The sequence below is a fragment of the Centrocercus urophasianus genome, unplaced genomic scaffold (genome assembly GCF_019232065.1).
Source record: "Centrocercus urophasianus isolate 14NV4802_14NV808 unplaced genomic scaffold, USGS_Curo_1.0 seq_11, whole genome shotgun sequence".
NCBI lineage: Eukaryota > Metazoa > Chordata > Aves > Galliformes > Phasianidae > Centrocercus > Centrocercus urophasianus.
The window spans coordinates 67,986,408-68,005,254 of NW_024884253.1; the positions used below are offsets into that span (position 1 = coordinate 67,986,408).

The following is an 18,847-nucleotide window of genomic DNA, read 5'->3' on the forward strand; positions in this document are numbered from 1 at the left end:
CAAGACTCCTAGCAGCACTGCATTTCTATGCAATGATCCACACAGATCATGGAAACATGGAAGCTGTGCTATGCCCAAGGGACCATCTGGGTGGTGAGGATATCTCCATGCATGTGGGGCCTGGATGGCATTGCAATGCTCATGCTGCTATGGACTAACATTCCTTACACTGAAGAAAGACACTTACCAACAACTTCTCTCCTTCATGACCTGAGAAGCTTTCAGAGATCTTCCTTGTGTGCTGTTGTTTCTTCTCTTTCCCTTTCTTGGTCTCTGCTCCACCTGTCTGTCTCTTCAGCCCTGTCCCCGCATCTCTTGTCCACAACCATGAACCTCAGAGCATTGACCTGTAGCAGCACATCATAACAGTGCAGGCCATTAAGCATATTCCTATCAATAAGGCTGAGCAGCCATGAATTTTTCATTAGATTCTGAGAGGGATGCAAGCAAAGAGGCTCTGCAGAAGGAATTGCCAGGAGTTAAGCCTGCCCAACATGCTCCTGGGAATGCTGATTATGTTAGCCCTGTGTTCAGCAATCTCTTCAAAATTTACTGTCCTTAATAAGATGAAACAATTTCTCAAGAGAAAGTGTCAATAGCAACAACTGTCAACAGAAGGACAAGGGGATGTGAAAGCTGTCACTGTTTCCTACTTGGCTTTGGAAAACGCAAATTCAGCAGAGCCAAGCAATGTCAGCACATGGCTGTCCTTGCTGTGCCTCTGTCTCCCACTCCATCAGTGGGAGACAGTCATCTGAGGCAGGCAAGGATCATGGCTGGGGACAAGGACATGGGGCTGAGAGATGCCTGTTCAAGGGACTGTTTGCAGCCTGTAACCAGTGACCAGTAACCGGTAGCTGCACATCAGCGATAAGCTGAAAAGCAGACTGTATTAATCCCTTACAGTAAATTTTATCAGGAAAGTTCTGGCAGAGGTTGACCTTGGTCAGAGTTAACACTCAAAAGGTACTGCCAGGGCCCCAAGCGAGAGCAGGAAGATTGTGTTGTTCCATCCTGAAGCATCGGGGTCAGCCAGAGACACAACTCCTTGGTGGGGGGCAGCTTGTAAACAGCAAAGACGCGCTAGAAGTGCAATTAGTCTGCGTGACAACTGTGACCACCTTCTGTCACCACCCTAGGCCCAGCCAAATATCCCTTCCTCCCTCTCTTGCACAAAGCTGAGCTGAGGGATAGGGCTTACACACATGACCAACTGCCTGTCAGCCTCAGGGAAAAACAGAAACACAGCCACAGCAACGGACAGGCCTGTATATGGGTAGGCCTGTATATGGACAGGCCCAGACTATTGGTTGGCAGAGCTTGGCTGTGAGAGCTGTGAGCAGGGAAATCTAGGATTCAGAGAACAGTTATGGGAGTTAGTAGTAGTCAGTTGTCATCTTGTGGTCAACACTGACACTGACAGCCCATCAGAGCACAAGGAGACTTAATGTTATACTATGGGCAGTGAGGTACAGCGCAACCCAAGGTACGGGATGAGGGAAATATGGAACCTGTTCCTTTGATCTCTCTGCCTAAGCCATTTTTCTCTTGTTCACATATCTCCACTCAAGGATATAAGATTCAGTAATAAAAAATTTAATTAAAGATTTATGGCTGGCACTCCATGAACCATCTCATATTTTCCAGTCAGGGAAGGGAAGAGCTCTAGAAACTCTAGAAGAAAGCAACTGGGCTGCAGTTGTGGCCAGACTGCCCACGTCAGTAAGGATGAAAGGTAACAAATCCTTACTGTCTCTATCCTCCAGTTATTGTCTCTTTCCACTCCTGTGCTCAGAAGGATGCTTGTTCAGAGCAGAGTCTTATTTTTTGTTTTGTTTGTTTGATTAATTGTGCTTATCAAAGCTCTGGCCCATTTTGCCTTTGAGGTGAATGTCAAAAGTCAAGAAAAAGCAATGAAGGAGGAGGCAGCAATGGCAGTATATAGTCTCAGATCTGCCTTGTTACATTCCGTAGCTTGCTATGCTTTCCTGCACCCATTTTTGGGTTGCTCAGTTCTTCGACACTCTTAACACCTGATATCACAGGAGTGTAAAGCAGGAGCCTTGTTCAGAAGACAGCACTACAAGGGAAGTCTGAGGAATACAGAGGATTAGTCCTTCTCTAACTTTCCTAATAAACCTAAGGCACAATCCTCAGAATGATTCAAGCGGGAAGAGATGGAAGTAACTGAGTGCCAGGCTTGAAACTGCAGATGGTAGAAGGAAGATTATATGCTGCAAGCTTCTAGAAATGAGCACAGAAGCTTAACTATAGAGATCCTGAAAGCTGGACCTGCTTTCTGCTTATTGTTACAGGGTGAGCCAGTCTAACAGTGTGACTTTCCTCTGTCTATCTACAGAAGGGTGAGATGGCACTGACCACAACATCCAACCGTACAGACCACATGTTCTCTAGAGCCATGGGATGCATGCACTAGGGCATCAGGAGCTGTGTTCACACTTCTTGTTCTGCAGTTGCTGCATTCAAAATTCACAGAGTGCAATGAGCTCTGTAATTGACCAATTTACCTCTTCATTCCATCTCAGAGAGGAGTGAAGTACCTTTCCCTTCCCTTTGCAGTCACCTGATGCCTCTTTGGAGACGACACCAGATCCACCCCGTACCTTGTGCCTACATTAACTGAAGTCTTGCCCTTTTACTGCACCAGGCACTCAGCCAGCCTACTTGCAGAAAGCAGCAGAGCGTGCAAAGGGCCAGCGTGTTTGCACGCAGCTCCGTTCCATTCGGCCTCTCCCAGCAGCTGCTGTGGGGGTGATGGGGACAAGTAGATCTTCTTTCAGACCCCCTGTGGATAGGCTTCAACAGGTCCCCTTATTCATTGATTTAAGAAATCCAGCTGCAATTATGGGTGAGCCACTGATAAAAGAGCTGGGCACTTGGATCCAGGCACGTCTTTGGCCACAGTGCTGGCTGCTGCTCTTGCTTCATTGTAACACTGTCTGAACCAACATCAAGAGCTTGGTGCAGTCACAGTGCTGATTTCATCACTAAGTTGTATAGCGCACAACTTTCTGGCAGCAGAAACACCTTCCACCAAAATTTCAGGACTGGACTGTAACAGTGCCTTCTTACAGCTTCAAGCAATGGTCCCACTAGGGTTCATTGCTAAATTGTCTCCTGTTTCTACTTTGCATGTAAATGGTACCATCTCCAGAATTTCCTTCTACAGTTATCAAACCCTGATTGTAGGCTCCTAATTCCTGCGCTCCTGTTTAGGCCAGCAGGAATCTTGCTAGCTATCTCTGCTGGAGATTTGACCACCTTGCGTGTCTGCACTCCATTCAGCCCTGCAAGGGATCCATCAGTGTTTTTGGCAGAATACCACAATGAGAACTCACACAATCTTATGTTTCCTCTAGGTATTGCAAAGATTTTTGTGTGCTTTTCAGGAATCCTTGTATAAGTACGATTTTTATTCCTATGTGCTCCTACCTGAAGACAGTTCTTCTATCTGCAAGATAATGCATTTTGTTTGAATACACCCATCTCACCAAGTTATACAGAACTCTTTGAGTGACCTGTTTATCAGTCTATTCAGTTTTGTGTTATCTGTGGGTTTTTATTTGAAGTGGTTTTGTATATAACTTCAAATCACTGGTTCAAGTATTGATAGTTTTCATTCTACTACTGCTCCCTGCAGAAACCAAACAAAATAATCAAAGACCATTCCCAATTATTTCTTCTCTAAATTGCAAGTTCTCAATTCTCTTAATATACTTCAATGACTTTGCATAGTGTATTGTTTTAACCAATACAATGTACTATAATTTTATTTGTATCAATAAGTCATGCCTTACAAAATTTTGCACCATAAGGCTATGGATTTACTTTATCAATCACAACTTTATCAAACACGATTTTCAGGTAGAACACTGAGGGTTGCAGTCCACAAAATGATGTTTCTGATCTTTAGTTCTCTTTCAATAAGCACCTCTATTAGATTCTGCATTATTTTTTCACTGGATAGGCATTAGCTACCTGGCCTGTAAATCCCTTGGTCTTAGAAAGGATGGGATGCTAGGTAACACAATTTTAAAAGTTATATAATCACTGAAAATGAAAACTGAGCTGAAGACATTTCCAACAGCATTGTGATTTGAGCTGGAAAGGATTACCAAGAGCAGTTGCCTGAGGAAAATGGTAGGAAATTAAGAAGAGCGTCTAATTCCTAATTCTCTCCTTGTTAACTGTTTTCAAGATTAAAATGTATACCTGCAGAGATCAGGATTAGGAGATGGTTGTTGATGGGGATGGGGTGTGGTTGGAGAGATTATAAGAAATGGGAGAAGGAAGGTCTTCTAGAGGGAAAGGCAGGAATCAAAAAATAGGCAATGTTGTCTTAGGACCTGTAAGCTGAACAAGGGAGGTATTCTTGGGCTGCCACTGGAAGTTCTTTCTTGGGTCTGAAGGACTCAGGTCAGGAGGAAGGATGAAGTGGTAGCAGATGCTCGTACAGAAGGGGCCTGGCTTTGTGAGGAGAGAGTGGTCCAAGTGAAGGAGGGTTAGGCTTGAGAGCAAGACAACAGTGTAAAACTGTTGGGAGGTATCTTCATAATTGTTTTAATGGACAAATTAATGTGCCCTGCCTGTGACTATAGCTCCTCTGTTATCCTTTCCCAGCAAAACCCAGACAAACCATCCTCACAGCACTACTGTTTTCTCAGCTGAATCACAAATCAAGATGTTCATGGCAGTGAGCTTCCCTTTCAAATTGTGCTTTGTCCACTCATGGAGAGAGAGGGCTGAATTGTGCTTCATCAAGGATGACAGTGTTTGCTAAAGGATCTTTTCCTGAATAAAAGGAACTAGATGAGGAGACTCATGAACTAAAACTGTAACTTCAGCTGTTAATAACCCACTGTCATCTGCTCCTCAACGGAAGGAAATGGGAAGAAATATATAAAGACATCACCTGTGGTTCCTTGTATCTCCTTCCTGTTCACAAGGGAGACCTTTCAGAGGGAAAATCCTACAGAGCAACCTATGTGTTTGGTATTAAGAAACTTTACAAGAAGAAAATAAAGTAGAAAAGAGAATTCCAACCAGTAGCAATCACCGTAGAATTAACAGGACAAATGTCTTCAGAGACAGTGAGAGGAGTAGACAGCAAAGAAACAGATATAAAATGTATGTCTAACTCTGTTGATGGGAAAATCTCTGAAAAGTTAATGCAAGAATACATGATAGAGGCAAGGCACAGATCTGTACTGCTACAGTTCTCACTCACATCTAGCTCCTACCCACCCTTCTCCTCTGCTCATTTCCTTGCAGCATCTTGTGAACATTCTTCTATGTCTACTTCTTACTAACAGTCCTTCCTCCAACACCCCGCCACACTGGCTCCCACCATCTTCTCAGCATCATCATCAGTCCTCAGATAACATCTGTAGTGATATGCTGAGGGCTCCCACCACCTCCACCTCACATACCTGAAGCCATCCCTCAAGGGCCCTGGTGGAGTCATATGGCCCCTGCTTCTGGCAGTTTGTCCTTAGAAGGCCACTGGCATTGTCATACCTATGCTCTCCCACAGCAAACAGATCCCCTGCAGACATTTTATTACAAGAGAAGAAGAGCCACACGTGGAAACAAAGAAGTAGATATCTGCTCTATTTAAAAGGTAATGCAGGTGCTGCATCCCCGGAAACCACCTCGGAGTGTCCAGTGGCAGGATACAAATTGATGCTTCACACATGAAGCATCATGTGTGAACATTTCTCATCTGTGTGAGAAAGGAGATATTTTCAAGTCCCAAGGAAGGAGGTGGCAATGGGCAACGATGAGCTTAGAGTGAGGACCATCTTAGGGAAGGAGCTTGGTTCCATGATGGTAGGGATAGTGCTGTGGAGAAGTTGATCTCTGGGTTACCATGGCATCTCACAGCCACACTGCTGGAGGCCCACTATGATGCCCTCAGCCCCACATCTCATTGCAAGGTGACTTCCCTCCCCTGTGGGGAGCAGGCTCTAGGGCTTCACAGCAGCGTCCCCACTGTGCCCCTCATCTTGACGCCAAGGGCAATTGACATAGCGCAGAGCCCCACCAACAGGACAACGCTTGGCAGGATCCAGTGCCAGCAGGCTCCGCAACATGAGAGCGGCCTCAGCTGTCAGGCGCTTCCAGTGGCGAGGCAAGTTCTCTTCCAGGCCTGTTTCCTGCCACAGCATGAAATCCTCAAAGAAAGGGTCTTTGGGCAGGCTTTGCTCCCAAGGGAAATAGCCAGTCAGCAAGCAGAACAGCAGCACACCGAAGGCCCATGCATCCATGCTGGCATCTATGGGCACCCCTTGGGCATCAGTGGTATTGCTTAGTTCAGGGGCGGTGTAGGGGATTACTCCAGCCACCAGTTTGAGCTTGGTACCCTTGGGCCGTGTAAGCCCAAAATCAGTCAGTTTGATGCGCCGGCATTCAGGGTCAAAAAGCAGCACATTCTCAGGCTTGACATCACGATACACAAGCCCCCGGCTGTGGATGAACTCCAGAGCACTCACAAGCTGCTTGGCACAATGCTTGGCAGCTGGTTCAGGGATCCCATCCTGCAGAGGGAGAAAGACAAACAATGTTGCACTTGCTCAGCACCTAGTCAGTCCTATCGAGGTGGGGGGCTTTCATTTTTGCTCTTCATTAGGGAATGTCTTTGAGTTTCCGTTCTTGCAAGCTCAAATCTTGTTCAAAGCTGTAGATCTCAGAAGTGGAAGACCCACATCCCATTGACTTTCTCCCTCTGCCCCAGCCAGTCTGCGGAGGCCAAACACTGCCATCCCAATTCCCATGCCTTTGTCTCAGCACTCACCCTGGGTTTGATGATTGATATGAGGTCTTTGTGCATTGCTGGTTCATAGAGGAAACCATAATATTGACTGGATTCGATTGCAATTCCAAACATGCCAATGATAGCAGGGTGGGTGGCAAGGGAGAGTGCCACACAGTACTCATACAGGAAGGTGTGCAGCTTGGTACTGGCTTTGGGCAGCAGCTTGAGAGCCATAGGAGTTCCTGGGGATGGGAAGAATGAGTTAGATCTCCCTTGAAAGTCATTCACACCAAAACCAGACAGAGAGAGCACTGAGCAGAAATGGGCCTAGAAACTCATTAGGGGCCACATGAGTCTCTGGCCAGAAGTTTTGTATGGAGGTATGTCATACTGGGATAAGAAAACAGATACTGCTGCTCATGTGAGTTTTGAGCTATTCAGTTCATGCCATAGGAACACTGGGTAGGGGAAGAGAAATTCAGGCTGCATGAGTTCATCAGTTCAACCTGGAGATGAGTACTCTCAATGCTCTGAGGGCATTCATAGGCCTTAATGGCCTTGGCCAGTTCCACCTTAGACCTTCAGCCACACCATGGTGATCCATGGGCCCAGAAGAACAACTTAAGCCCAGTGCTTCACTCCCTGCCTATGCTGTGTTGTTGGGGCGCTGGTTTCTAGCTGTATGATATCCATGCCTATGCATGGCCCTGAGACCTGATGGTCCGGATCGGTTGACTGGCTTCCCAGCTTGACCTTGGGCCTATCTCATCATCACAGTCCTGCCTGTTGCTCTGGGCTGTTCCCCCCTCATTACCTACCCACTGGCTGTGTGCAATGGGAAGGTGCCTGTCTGGAAGGCCCCTGCCCTGTTGGTTCCCTTGGGAATCTCCTGACACTCCTGGCACCAAACACCCAAGACCCCATCAGCCCATGCATGTGGGCAAGTGGAGAGGAGACCGAGCACAACAGCTCACAGGGTGCAGCCAGTTCCTTACCTCTCTGCCTGTGGGTCACTAGCATCACATGGCCGTACTTGCCCCTGCCCAGCTCCCGAATAACCTCATAGTGCTCAGCCACTTCAGTGCGCACCAGGCTCTGAGCCGTGATCTCCAGGAGCTCCTCTAGCATGGTTGGTGCTGCTGCTGGTGCCACTGCCACAGATGAGTTCTCAGCCATTGCTGAGCTCTGCAGAAACACCAAAGCCTGAGTCAGAAACAGAACAACATGCACAGAGCAAAAATGGATCAGATACGCCACAAACTGTACCATGGCAAGGGATATTTCTGCTACATGGATTCTGAGTACTCTCTTGGCTGCGCTAGGGTTGAGTTGGTGGTTTTTTAGAGTGCATTTCTAGGCAAAGGCTGTCACCATATGGAAGGCCCATGTACTGAAGGAACTTCTAATCCTTTCTGGCCTCCAGCCAAATGCTCATCTCTCTCTAATTGTAGGCCTGAGGCCTCTCATTTCAAATGGTGAGGGGTCTGGAGCACAAACCTTATGAGGAGCAGCTGAGGGAGCTGGGATTGTTTAGTCTGGAGAAGAGGAGGCTCAGGGGAGACCTCATTGCACTGTACAACCTCCTGAAGGGAGGCTGTGGTGAAGACAGATCTGGCCTCTTCTCCCAGGCAACGAGCAGGACACGGGGCAATGGCCGCAAGTTGTATCAGAGGAGGTTTAGGTTGGACATAAGGAAGAACTTCTTCTCTCAGAGAGTAGTCAGGCACTGGAATGGCTGCCCAGGGAGGTGGTGGAGTCACCGTCCCTGGCAGTGTTCAAGACACGTCTGGATGACGTGCTGCGTGATATGGTTTAGTACTAGTGGTGGCAATGGTGATGAGGAGACGGTTGGACTGGATGATCTTATAGGTCATTTCCAACCTTGTGATTCTTGTGATTCTTGTGATTCTTGTGAAATACTTGAACTGTCTTGCCATATCTGTACTGGATACTGGCTTTCCAGGCCTCTTTTTATTCTACGCTCTGATGTTCATCAGTAAGTAAAACATCAACAGCGTTCCAGATTGTGAAGCAAGACCCAACTCTCCTGCCTTCGTCAGCCTACTGCAGACACCTCATCCGTGTCCTTCTACACAGAGCCCCAGCCCTTGTGCTTACTGAAGAAAAAGTTTAAGGCAGCAGCACAAATGGACTTGCCTTAGACAGAGGCACAGCTAGCCCACGACAAAAAGGCAATGAGCAGATGTGGTATGCACTGAGTAGGCAAAGGGATATCAGTAACTCATGTGTCTTCTGACATTTCTGATCCAAACTCATCTGTGCAGCCAAGAAACTTAAGCAGGAAGGAAACTTGGAAAATCAGTGCCATTTTGTGCCAGAACCAAATGATTCAGACTCATTTCAGATAAATATTTTTTGTTGTTGCTGTTTTTTGTTTGTTTGTTTGTTTTCTGTGCCCCTAGCATACTACAAGGGAACTTTTTAAAGTATCAACATTCTCCCACAGTCTATATTTTATTCTGAAAATAGAGACTCTGCCATCCTGGTCCTGGGAAACTCTCCAAGTTTCAGTTTCAGGACAAGGTCACAGAACCACAGAAACACAGGATGTCTGAGGTCAGAAGGGACCTCTGGAGATCATTGAGTGCAAACTTCTGCTCAGAGCAAGGTCAATAAGAGCAGGTTCATCAGGGCTGCGATCAAGTGGGTTTTGAATATCTCCAAAGATGGAGATACCCTAACTGCTCTGGGCAGCTTGTTCCAGTGTTTAATCACTTTTATGGTTAAAAAGTTTCTCCTTATGCTTATATAGGAATTCTGAGTTTGTCTGTTTGCTTCTTGTCCTGTCACACAGTACCTGATAACTGATAACACTCTAGACGTATCTTTTTTATACCCTTCCATCAGGTAAGAAGATCCCTTCAAAGATAAATCATTCCAGCTCCCTGAGTGTCTCTTTGTATGAGAGATGCTCCAGTTCCTTAATAATCTTTACAGCCCTTTGACAGACTTTCTCCATTACATCCATGTCCCTTTTTTGCTGGGGAGCCCAGAACCGGACCTAACCTGCTGATGTGGCCTCACCAGTGCTGCACAGAGGGGAATCATAGAATCATAGAATTGCTCAGGTTGGAAAAGACCTTAAAGATCATCAACCACAACCTAACCATACAACTCTAACAACCCTTTGCTAAATCATGTCCCTGAGTACCACATCCAAACAGTTTTTAAACACATCCAGGGATAGTGACTCAACCACCTCCCTGGGGAGCCCACTCCAGTGTTTGACAACCCTTTCAGTAAAGAAGTTTTTCCTGATATCCAACTTAACCTCCCCTGGGAAGGATCACCCCTCTGGAGCTGCTGGTTACTGCCTACTGCAGTCCAGAGTGCAACACAAAGCCTGAAGGTTGGACCTTTACTGTGAGTGAGGCAGAGATGCAGTGTAAAACCATAAACTCAAAATCTCTTTCCGTGTAACATTCTGACCTTAAGGAAGGGAGTAGGATCTCAAGTTGTTATAAAGGCTGATGGCATCCTAGGAATATGAGTGGGAGTAAAAATGAAAGAAAGAATGCAGCATTTTCTCTTAAGTTTTACATTGCTCTACCTGCAACCAGAGCTTATTGCAGTTCCTTCAATTTCTAGCCCCCAGTGTTGCGAAATCTGTAGAGTCCAGTAATGTAAAAACAGAATTACTTAAGAGAAAAGGCTAGATTTCTACAAGAGCATAGGACTGCCTGTGGAACAGTTCCCCTTCATTTCGCTTCCCTTCTCACCTAGATTGTATTGTTAAATGTGTAACTACCAAGTGATTGGCCCTACATTTCTGAACAGGCTTTGGCTTGGTGAGAGAGCCAACAGCAACCAAAGTTAGCACAGTCCATGGGGTATTCAACATTGAACAAGTGTGTGCAGGGGAGGGGATAAATGAAGGGTGGGGAGGCACAGTAAAGTCATTCTGGAAAGTATTTTAGGGATTTTGTTTTGATGTCCTCCTGTTTGCTGTTCAGCCACCACAGCCTGCGAAACTGCATACCAGCAAAGGCATTGCAGAACCTGTCCATGCATCCACCTTGATGCTGACACTTTCAAACTGATTTTGTCGTATTTAGACATTAAAAGAAATATCTGAGAAAGCCTTTAAAAGAGTCCTATCTAGGAATATAGAGAAAAAAGATTTAAATGTAATAGACCTTTAAAGCACATAGTCCTCTCTGTGATATTAGATAGGCTAATGTCACACTAACTAGGGAATGGAGTAAAGGAAAGATATCAGCTTGCCTTGTTAGATTTATATTTCTGATAAAGCATAAAAAGATTTCTTCTGATGATAGTATTTCTCCTATATCAAATTCATGGTCTTATACAATTTCTTGTCAGCAAATGGTTCACAATCTTCTCAGATAACTTAATTTCTCAACTTGACTTAGATAAAATTTCTCCCACTGTAGGCTGGCCACCTGTTAGCACTATCTAATCCAAAGACTGGAATCTTATCTTTGCATCCACTTAATGAGTCATTCAATAGTGATATAATTTTCAAGCGCCTATATATTAATTTATCAGTTTTTATTATCATCAATTATTTAATATATGATTCAACTATTCTGTTAATTATATAATTTTCTCATATTCACTATACCATATCTTGCTCTTGTAAGTGAGAGGATATGCTTCTCTGTATGTTCTTGGTTCTCACTCCAGCTCTCAAAGTCGACATATTTCAGTTTGTAAACTGTTCAGACACAAAGCAAAGAATCAGTGAAATAGCCAGCATGGAAAAGCAGATCAGCCACATAACATGGCTAAAATTGTCTTTAGGGAGAATGGCAAACCCATATTTTTGATCAGGATTCCTTAGAAATCAACTGCATTCACTGTAGAACATTTTGCAGGATTTGGCCATTGCTATCCTTGAGGTAATGCTGATGTGAGTTTGACATTTCACTAGGAAGTTAAGTGTGGCTACATTTGGGCCACCAATGAGTACAGTGTGCTTGGGTGCTTTGCATATACCACTGTTACCTTCTAGAGTGCTGTTTGCCCTTTGCTGTGTGACCAGATTTGGACAGGAGGCCTTCACGGCACAGGCCAAGATACACTCACCATTTGGCTGGGGTATACTGAAGGCAGCAGGCAGATCCCTTTTCAGAACTGTGCTTTCCTGCATATCCTTTCCGTGCTTCAAATCTGTTTTACCTCGTACAAGTGGAATTCCTTGTTTTAAATTGTGTACATCTTCTCTTGTCCTGTAAGTGGGATCTCCTGATGAAAAGATCCTGGATCCATCTTCATCACTGCCTCCCATTAGGTATCTGTATAACTCTGAGACTTCTCTTCTCTGACCAGAGGAGTCTCAGCTTTCTCCATTTCTCCTCATAGAAAAAATTCTCCATTATAAATGTCCCTGAGCATCTGGCACATTGGGATCATTTTCTAGTCCAACCTTCTACAGAGCATTAATACAAACCAAATAAACAGCATTTAGGGCACCTCCATCGTGCACGCTTGATCCAAAGGCAAACTGTGATTGAGTGCATTATGTATTTATATGACTTCCTAATTTGAATTTACCTGCCCGATGCTGCTATCTAAAGAAAAGTTTTCTAATGTCCTTCCTTCTGACCACTGCAGGGTTTAGAGACATTGTGTTCAGAGATATGGCTACAGCCTATGAAGACACATATTTAATCTACTTAGACTGAGTAGAAGCAGCAGGGCACAGCCTGAAACTCAGCCTGTGTATTTAATCAACACCTTGCATGGGCTTTACAAACCATCCGGCACATTTTGCTTCTGCAATGTCTACAGTAGTTAGTTTAAAAACAGGGAGAATGTTTCCTGAATGTACTTTGTACACTTCCACTTACACTGTACTTTGAGTGAGCAGATCAAGACACCTTTAAGTCTCTTTATTCGTTAGCCACCTTCCAACAACTTTCTGTTCAGCTCTCAAAATAAGACCTTTTCTCCAGCTCCCAGATCCATTTCACAGCTCTTTTCTGAAACTTTGCCAGATTTGCTGCTCCATCTTATAACACAGACTGCTCCTGTGGGAATACTTCCTGTGAAACATTGAGCCAAAATTACCTTCTGCCTTTTCCTGTGACCCCCAGACATCTTTCAGCAAGAACAACGCACTGAGAGTTGCACTACCTTATAAATCCATTATGATTCCAGTGCTTTTCCACGTTACTCTCTTGCAGGGGAGCAGCTCTGCTTCCTCTTCGCATACCTTTCTGAGTATTGCCTCCTTTGTTTCTACCTGAGCACTTTCCCCTGTCCACAGTGAAGCAAATTTTGCTTGACTGGATTCAGTTATCAAGTAATTCATATCACTTGGTGTCTCTTTTATCAAACCATCACATTAATTTCTGTTTCAAGGTTGTGTGAGGAGCTGACCTTCAGGGATTTTTCCATTAACCACTAAATGTTTGGTGGATGTTCTGAACCATTCTCAGCCTTGTGGCTTTTTTTTGTAAGGCACCTGCTGGAAATATCCCACCCAGTGAACATTCTCTAAAAAATATCTGCACAAATTCATTCTGACATTGATCAAAATCAACAAGCCACACAGTTTTCAATGGATTTAAGAACAAGCAAACTTGCAAGACTCGGTAGAGTGGAAACTACCATGTTTTATTTTTGTCCTCATGTTACACATTTCATTAAATTTCGACTCTATCATAATAATGTTACCTTTGACAATGATCTTGAAAAAGCACTGAAATCCTCAGAAAACACAAAAATGGAGCTAGATAAATAATGTATTGCTTGATAAAACGCACGTGTATGCACATGTCAAAAATGTTACAAATTACCAAAGAAGACAGGAGTTCAGTCAGGTATTGAGGGACAAAAAAAAAGTTAAATTTCATGGTAATCAGATTAATCTAAACTCTCTGTGCCACTTTTTCAATAAAGTGAATGCTTTGTAAACTCATAAATGTAGATCTGCTATGCCCTCAACATCCTTTGTAGGTCTTAATGTGTTGGAAGATTTAGAATTGCTTTAGAAATAGACTGCAGTTGATACAGATTACACCTGAATGATACAGGGGCAAGCATAAGAGAATAATGACTATGAGCTACTGATGTTACAAATTCAATCTTTGCATTCAACTTGCTGAAGAGAATGTCCAGAGAGCATCAGAAGCATGAAACAACAACAAGAGATAAACTAGAATTTGACAGATAGTAATTTAAAAATTAAGCCTCACTCTAAACAAAAAAAAAGCAAAATCAACCAACCAAACAAAATGCAACCAAAACCAGATACAGCCATTCAACTTTACTTGTAGTAGTTCTAATAAAAGAAGATATCTGTTGTGAGATTATATGCCTTTTACGCTGAAATCTTTTTCTGCAAGGTTTCTACATGCATACGCCTTGAGACAGACTGAAACTTAATCTCTGAAAATCAGCTGAGTTGGGAAAGCTGTATTTCTAAAGAGCTGGCCACCTGCTAGTGACTTCTGCACTGAAACTGAGAATATTGCGCACCATCAGACTTGTGTTTTCATTAGAAATGCGTTCCTTCAGTTCGCTCTGCTTTGCATTATTATTTATCTCCTTTTTTTATGGTGTTTTTTGGAATATCAAAAATCTACTAATGTGAAAGCCTGGTTTCCCTAGGATAAATTTCCTGACCAGTTATGGAGGATGGCTGATGTCTGAAGGTCAACAGAATTAGTGAGTGGATGCTATCTTTTCAATGCAATTGATGAGACCACAACTCAGCAAATTAACACTGTTGACCACATTTGACAGAAAAAAAGGATCAGAGAATAACCATGGGAAGAACCATGAAAACGCTGAAAGTACAGACAAAAGGGGAAATTTTCAGGGTGGTAGTTTTTTTTAGTTTATTAAATAGATAGCGAGAAAGTGACTTTATCTTCTGCACACTCCTTCATTGGTTCTAGAAATTCACTGGAGACACTCTCCCACTTATTCAAGGCATTACAACAAGAACCAATAACTGAAGCCGAAATGAGTGGTTTTAGACCTCAAGTGTGGTGCACATTTTATGAAGAAGGTCATTTACCCCTAAAAACCTCATCAAACGTTATGCAAGATTATCCCTATGTGTTCGGGACTTCTAACCTGAATTTGCTTTATTTTTTTTTTTCCCTTAGAAGTTACTCTCAAGTGTGAACTGTGGATACAGGCAAGGTACCAGAACATTTTATCACAGTGTTTTTTTCTGGCCTTTTTATTGATAGATTTATGAGTTGCTTTCTAAAACAGGCCAGCAAGCTAATCTCACTGAGAGAACTGCTGGCTGCCTCCTTCTCAGCACTGTGCAATGTTCTCCTTAGGCACAGACCCCCACCAGCCTCCCCACAGACAGCTCTGGGAAGTCCTAAACCACAGCCACCTCAGTCAGAAATCGGCAGTGATATCGCTGGGACCAAACCACATCACGCTCTCTTCCTAACCAATGTGCCGTTACCACAGCACTGCCGCACCAGACACAACCGCTGAGCAATCTCCCGTAAGTAGAGAAACATTTTGGGGCACAGCTGCTCAAAGGAGCTCACCACCAACCAGACCATGCTGAGCACCAAATGTCAGGAATGGGTACGCTACATGTTATGGCAGCCCACGAAGCCAGAGACTGGTCCGTGAGGGGTGCCCAGCTGTGCCCCTTACCTGCCTGTCCAGTCTCCTTCATCCTACTATGACTGCAGCCCATCTTCTCACACACCCTCTCCGTCTCCCCCAGGCCTCTCACCTTCTCCAGCAGTGCAGGGCAGACAGCCGTGGGCAGCCTCGACTCCCCCTCCGCTGCCTCTGGGCTGGAACCAGGCTGTGTCGAACAGCCGGAGGGGCTGCCAGGCATTACAGGGCTGAGCGTGACGCTCCGCCCCTTCTTCAGCCTTTGGTCCAGGGGCACACCGCCCGGGGCTGAAGGTGACCTCTTAGTGGGAGGAGAAGAGGGGCACTGGGGAGGAAAGGGGTTATCCATCCGCTCAGCTCATGGACAGGGAGGTGTCATAGGGATGGAGGTGGAGCTGTTGTTTCTGCTCAAGTCAGACCGTCAAAGCCCCTGGGATACTTCAGCAGATCCACCCTATGCAGACCTTCCCTCCAGCTTCAGCTGTCCCTGCAGTTGAATATGGGGCCATGCCAAGTCGCAGTACAGCCCTCACAGCAGGGCTGAGGGCCACTGTGGATGGCCAGCACTTTCTTTTGGTCACCAGAGGGGGAGAAGGCATTTTGGTCGCAGCTGCCTATATCAGTGAGCATCAGAGTCTAGGCACAGACTGTAACTAGTTCAAGGCCATGTCATGGGGCTTATGACACAGGCTCCTCACACGGACCAGTACTACAAAGAGTTACAGAGAAGGTGAAATTATTAATGGTAACTACAATGGCTTGTAGGAGTTCCATCTATGCTCAGTTCTTCCACCTAGATGGTATTTGTGGAACTATAGACCATCCTGAGTTGGAAGGGATCCACGGGAACTTGAATCCAACTCCTGGCTCCACAGCAGGACTGCCCAAACCCTGTGTCTGAGGGTGCTATTTAAACACTTGTTGAACTCCTGCACCTGGGGCCCGTTCCATACCCACCGCCCTCTGGTGCAGACCCTGTCCCTCACCCCCAGCTGCCCCTCCTCTGACGCAGCTCCATGCCGTTCCTATTGCTGTCACACAGAGCAGAGCTCAGCGCTGCCCCTCTGCTCCCTGTGAGGAGCTGCAGCCGCCATCAGGCCTCCCCTCAGCTCCTTAGCTTCTCTGCTCTGGGTTGAACAAACAAGGGACCTCTGCCACTCCTCATACATCTTGCCGTCTAAACAATTCACCAATTCACCATCCTCATAGCCCTCCTTTGGGTGCTCTCTAATAGTTTTAAGTCCTTGTTGTACTGTGGCACCCAACCCACACGCAGTACTGGAGGTGAGGCTGCACAGCACAGAGAGACAACGTCTCCCCTCACCCACTGGCAGTTCTGAGCCTGGTGCACCGCAGGGTACGGTTGGCCTTTTGGTCTGCCAGGGCACACTGCTGCCTCACGTTCAGCTTACTGCCAGCCAGAAACCCCAGATCCCTGTCTGCAGGGCTCATCTCCAACCTTAAAGTTCTCTTTCTTCTACTTGAGCATGGACAAGAAAGAAACTCCTGTGGGTATGGACACCATGCAGGTCATCGATACTGGCTGCAGAGCACTGAGTTTCACACTCTAGGAGATCTATCAGTTTGCGTGTCTGCAGCAGTGATGAACGCAGCTGTGGTTGTGGCACAGGATTGTCACAGTGCTGGCCTCCATGTTCTCTGGAGCTGGGACCATGTAAGGGACCTGAAAGGTTTAAGCTGCCCCAATGAGCCTCCATACCCACTGTGGGGACACAGTGTAGTGAGGAAGGCAGAAAGAGGGCAGAGGTGAAAAATGAAGTCTAACAGAGGACAGGGCTGAATCTTATGTCTGCTTTCTGAAGGGAGGGAAGGACTTGTCAGTACAGGCTCTAGTTGGCCTGTGGGCAGCAAGGTAAGATGCACTGGAATGTCATCACGGACTGGTGAAGAACCAGGCTGCTGTCACCTAGCTCTGATGGTGAAAGAAATCTAAGGGTAAGAGGAGTAGCATAGCCAGACTCCCAGCTGTCATCATGCTTCTGGATAAGAAGTGGGAAATGATGCATGGCCTAAAGGTCTTGTGCCACTCAAGGCTGCCCCTTCTCACTCAGGCTTGGAGGATGGTATAGTCATTGGAGAAGGCCTTCAATATTCCTACAGCCAGGAACATTACTATTGGGCTGGTGGAAATATATAAGAGAAAATTATTCAATGTCCGAAGATTCAGCTCTGGAATAAATATGATAGTGAAACCACAGTTCCACAGGAACAAGGAATCTATCTATATGGGGAACAGAATAAGACCATTGCCTCCAATTGAGATACAAGTCAGAAGTCAAACTGAAAAGTGTCTCTGAGGATTTGATTAAAGACAGAGTTACAAGGAAAAACTGAAAAAGGGACTCATCTGCACAGTCCTCAGGAAAAAAAAAAAAAAAAAAAAAAAAATGAAAGGCAAAACAATGAAGGTGAATGGAAGAGGAAATATGAAGAAGGAAAGATTTACAAGTGGGTATTAATGGCTCTGCTGTTCAGATGGTTTAATATTTTCTACTGCAAAAACTCCTTTACAATGTGTTTGTGCTTTGTGACGCACACAAATACCATGGTTGATCAATGTTGTCTGAAAACATTACAAAAATGTCTCCTTTGCCTCTGAATTGTTGTTGGGTTTACCAGCATGGTAAATATTCTTTCCGTTGTATGTGTGGCTCAGAAGGGGCAGCATGCAGAAAAACAATGGAATATGAACATTCCCAAAAGCCAGATATGGCAGCTAGAGTCACAAAGATGTTGTAGTGACTTCTTCTGACTTCTTCCTTGTTCCTCTTCACTGGCATATACACTGCAGCCCCTTTCACCTTCATCGGAATAGCAGCAGAACTTCAAAGTACACGCTGTACGCAACTTCAAAGCCTCAGGATTGAATTCCTATCAGTGAGTGCTCAGACAACATCACTGCCCCTTCACAGATAACTCCACAAGCTTCAGCAAGTATGAAAAGAGCTACTGAGGGAATTGGCTGCTCCAACACATCACCAACAGGATACTCAGTTTCTCTGGTATTGGCCCTAGTGTGAATGCTCTCTTTGCATTAGGTAGTGGGGTGTGTACTCTCATTTCAGAGTTACCTGACCCCATATGGCTCTTCAGTTCCCCTTCCATACTATCAAAGCCACCAAGAGCACATAGTGTGACAAGATTTGGTGAGCATTTGAATCCAAGGCAGCACTCTTTGGCAACACACAAGTATAAAGGCTTATCAGCAGGGCCACATGAGAGAGAAGACTGATACATATGAACATCAAGCTCCTTTTACCAGGACTGCTCTCTTTATTTTGAAGTTTATGGCAATACCCATATTATCTATAGATGTTCAAACTGACAATAAACCTTTTCACAGAACATCACTGATGACAGTTTTCAGAGCAACCAGCATGCAGTTTTCTCACATCTTTTCAGAACCAGCTTAGCACCTGATGCTGGAGTGTAAATAGCTCTTTGATTTTTCCCATTGCCTTCCTA

The 18,847-nt window shown here is 45.1% G+C and overlaps 1 protein-coding gene across 1 annotated transcript; it reads right to left on the reverse strand.

Annotated features, from left to right (window-relative positions):
• Positions 1 to 5,987: 5,987 nt before the first annotated feature.
• On the reverse strand, positions 5,988 to 15,710 carry SBK2 (SH3 domain binding kinase family member 2). The gene is made up of 4 exons (XM_042808922.1): positions 15,477 to 15,710; positions 7,771 to 7,978; positions 6,815 to 7,017; positions 5,988 to 6,557 (listed from the first exon to the last, which is right to left on the reverse strand). The coding sequence occupies exons 1-4, from the start codon at positions 15,708 to 15,710 to the stop codon at positions 5,988 to 5,990; spliced, it is 1,215 nt and encodes a 404-aa protein (XP_042664856.1).
• Positions 15,711 to 18,847: the final 3,137 nt, after the last annotated feature.

Excerpts from the sequence above, each read along its gene's own strand:
- SBK2 (XM_042808922.1), bottom strand. The coding sequence starts at position 15,710 with ATGGATAACCCCTTTCCTCCCCAGTGCCCCTCTTCTCCTCCCACTAAG. Across the intron at positions 7,979-15,476 it reads GCCCTGCACTGCTGGAGAAG|GCTTTGGTGTTTCTGCAGAG; the intron begins GTGAGAGGCCTG and ends TTTCTGACTCAG. Across the intron at positions 6,558-6,814 it reads TATCAATCATCAAACCCAGG|GATGGGATCCCTGAACCAGC; the intron begins GTGAGTGCTGAG and ends CTCCCTCTGCAG.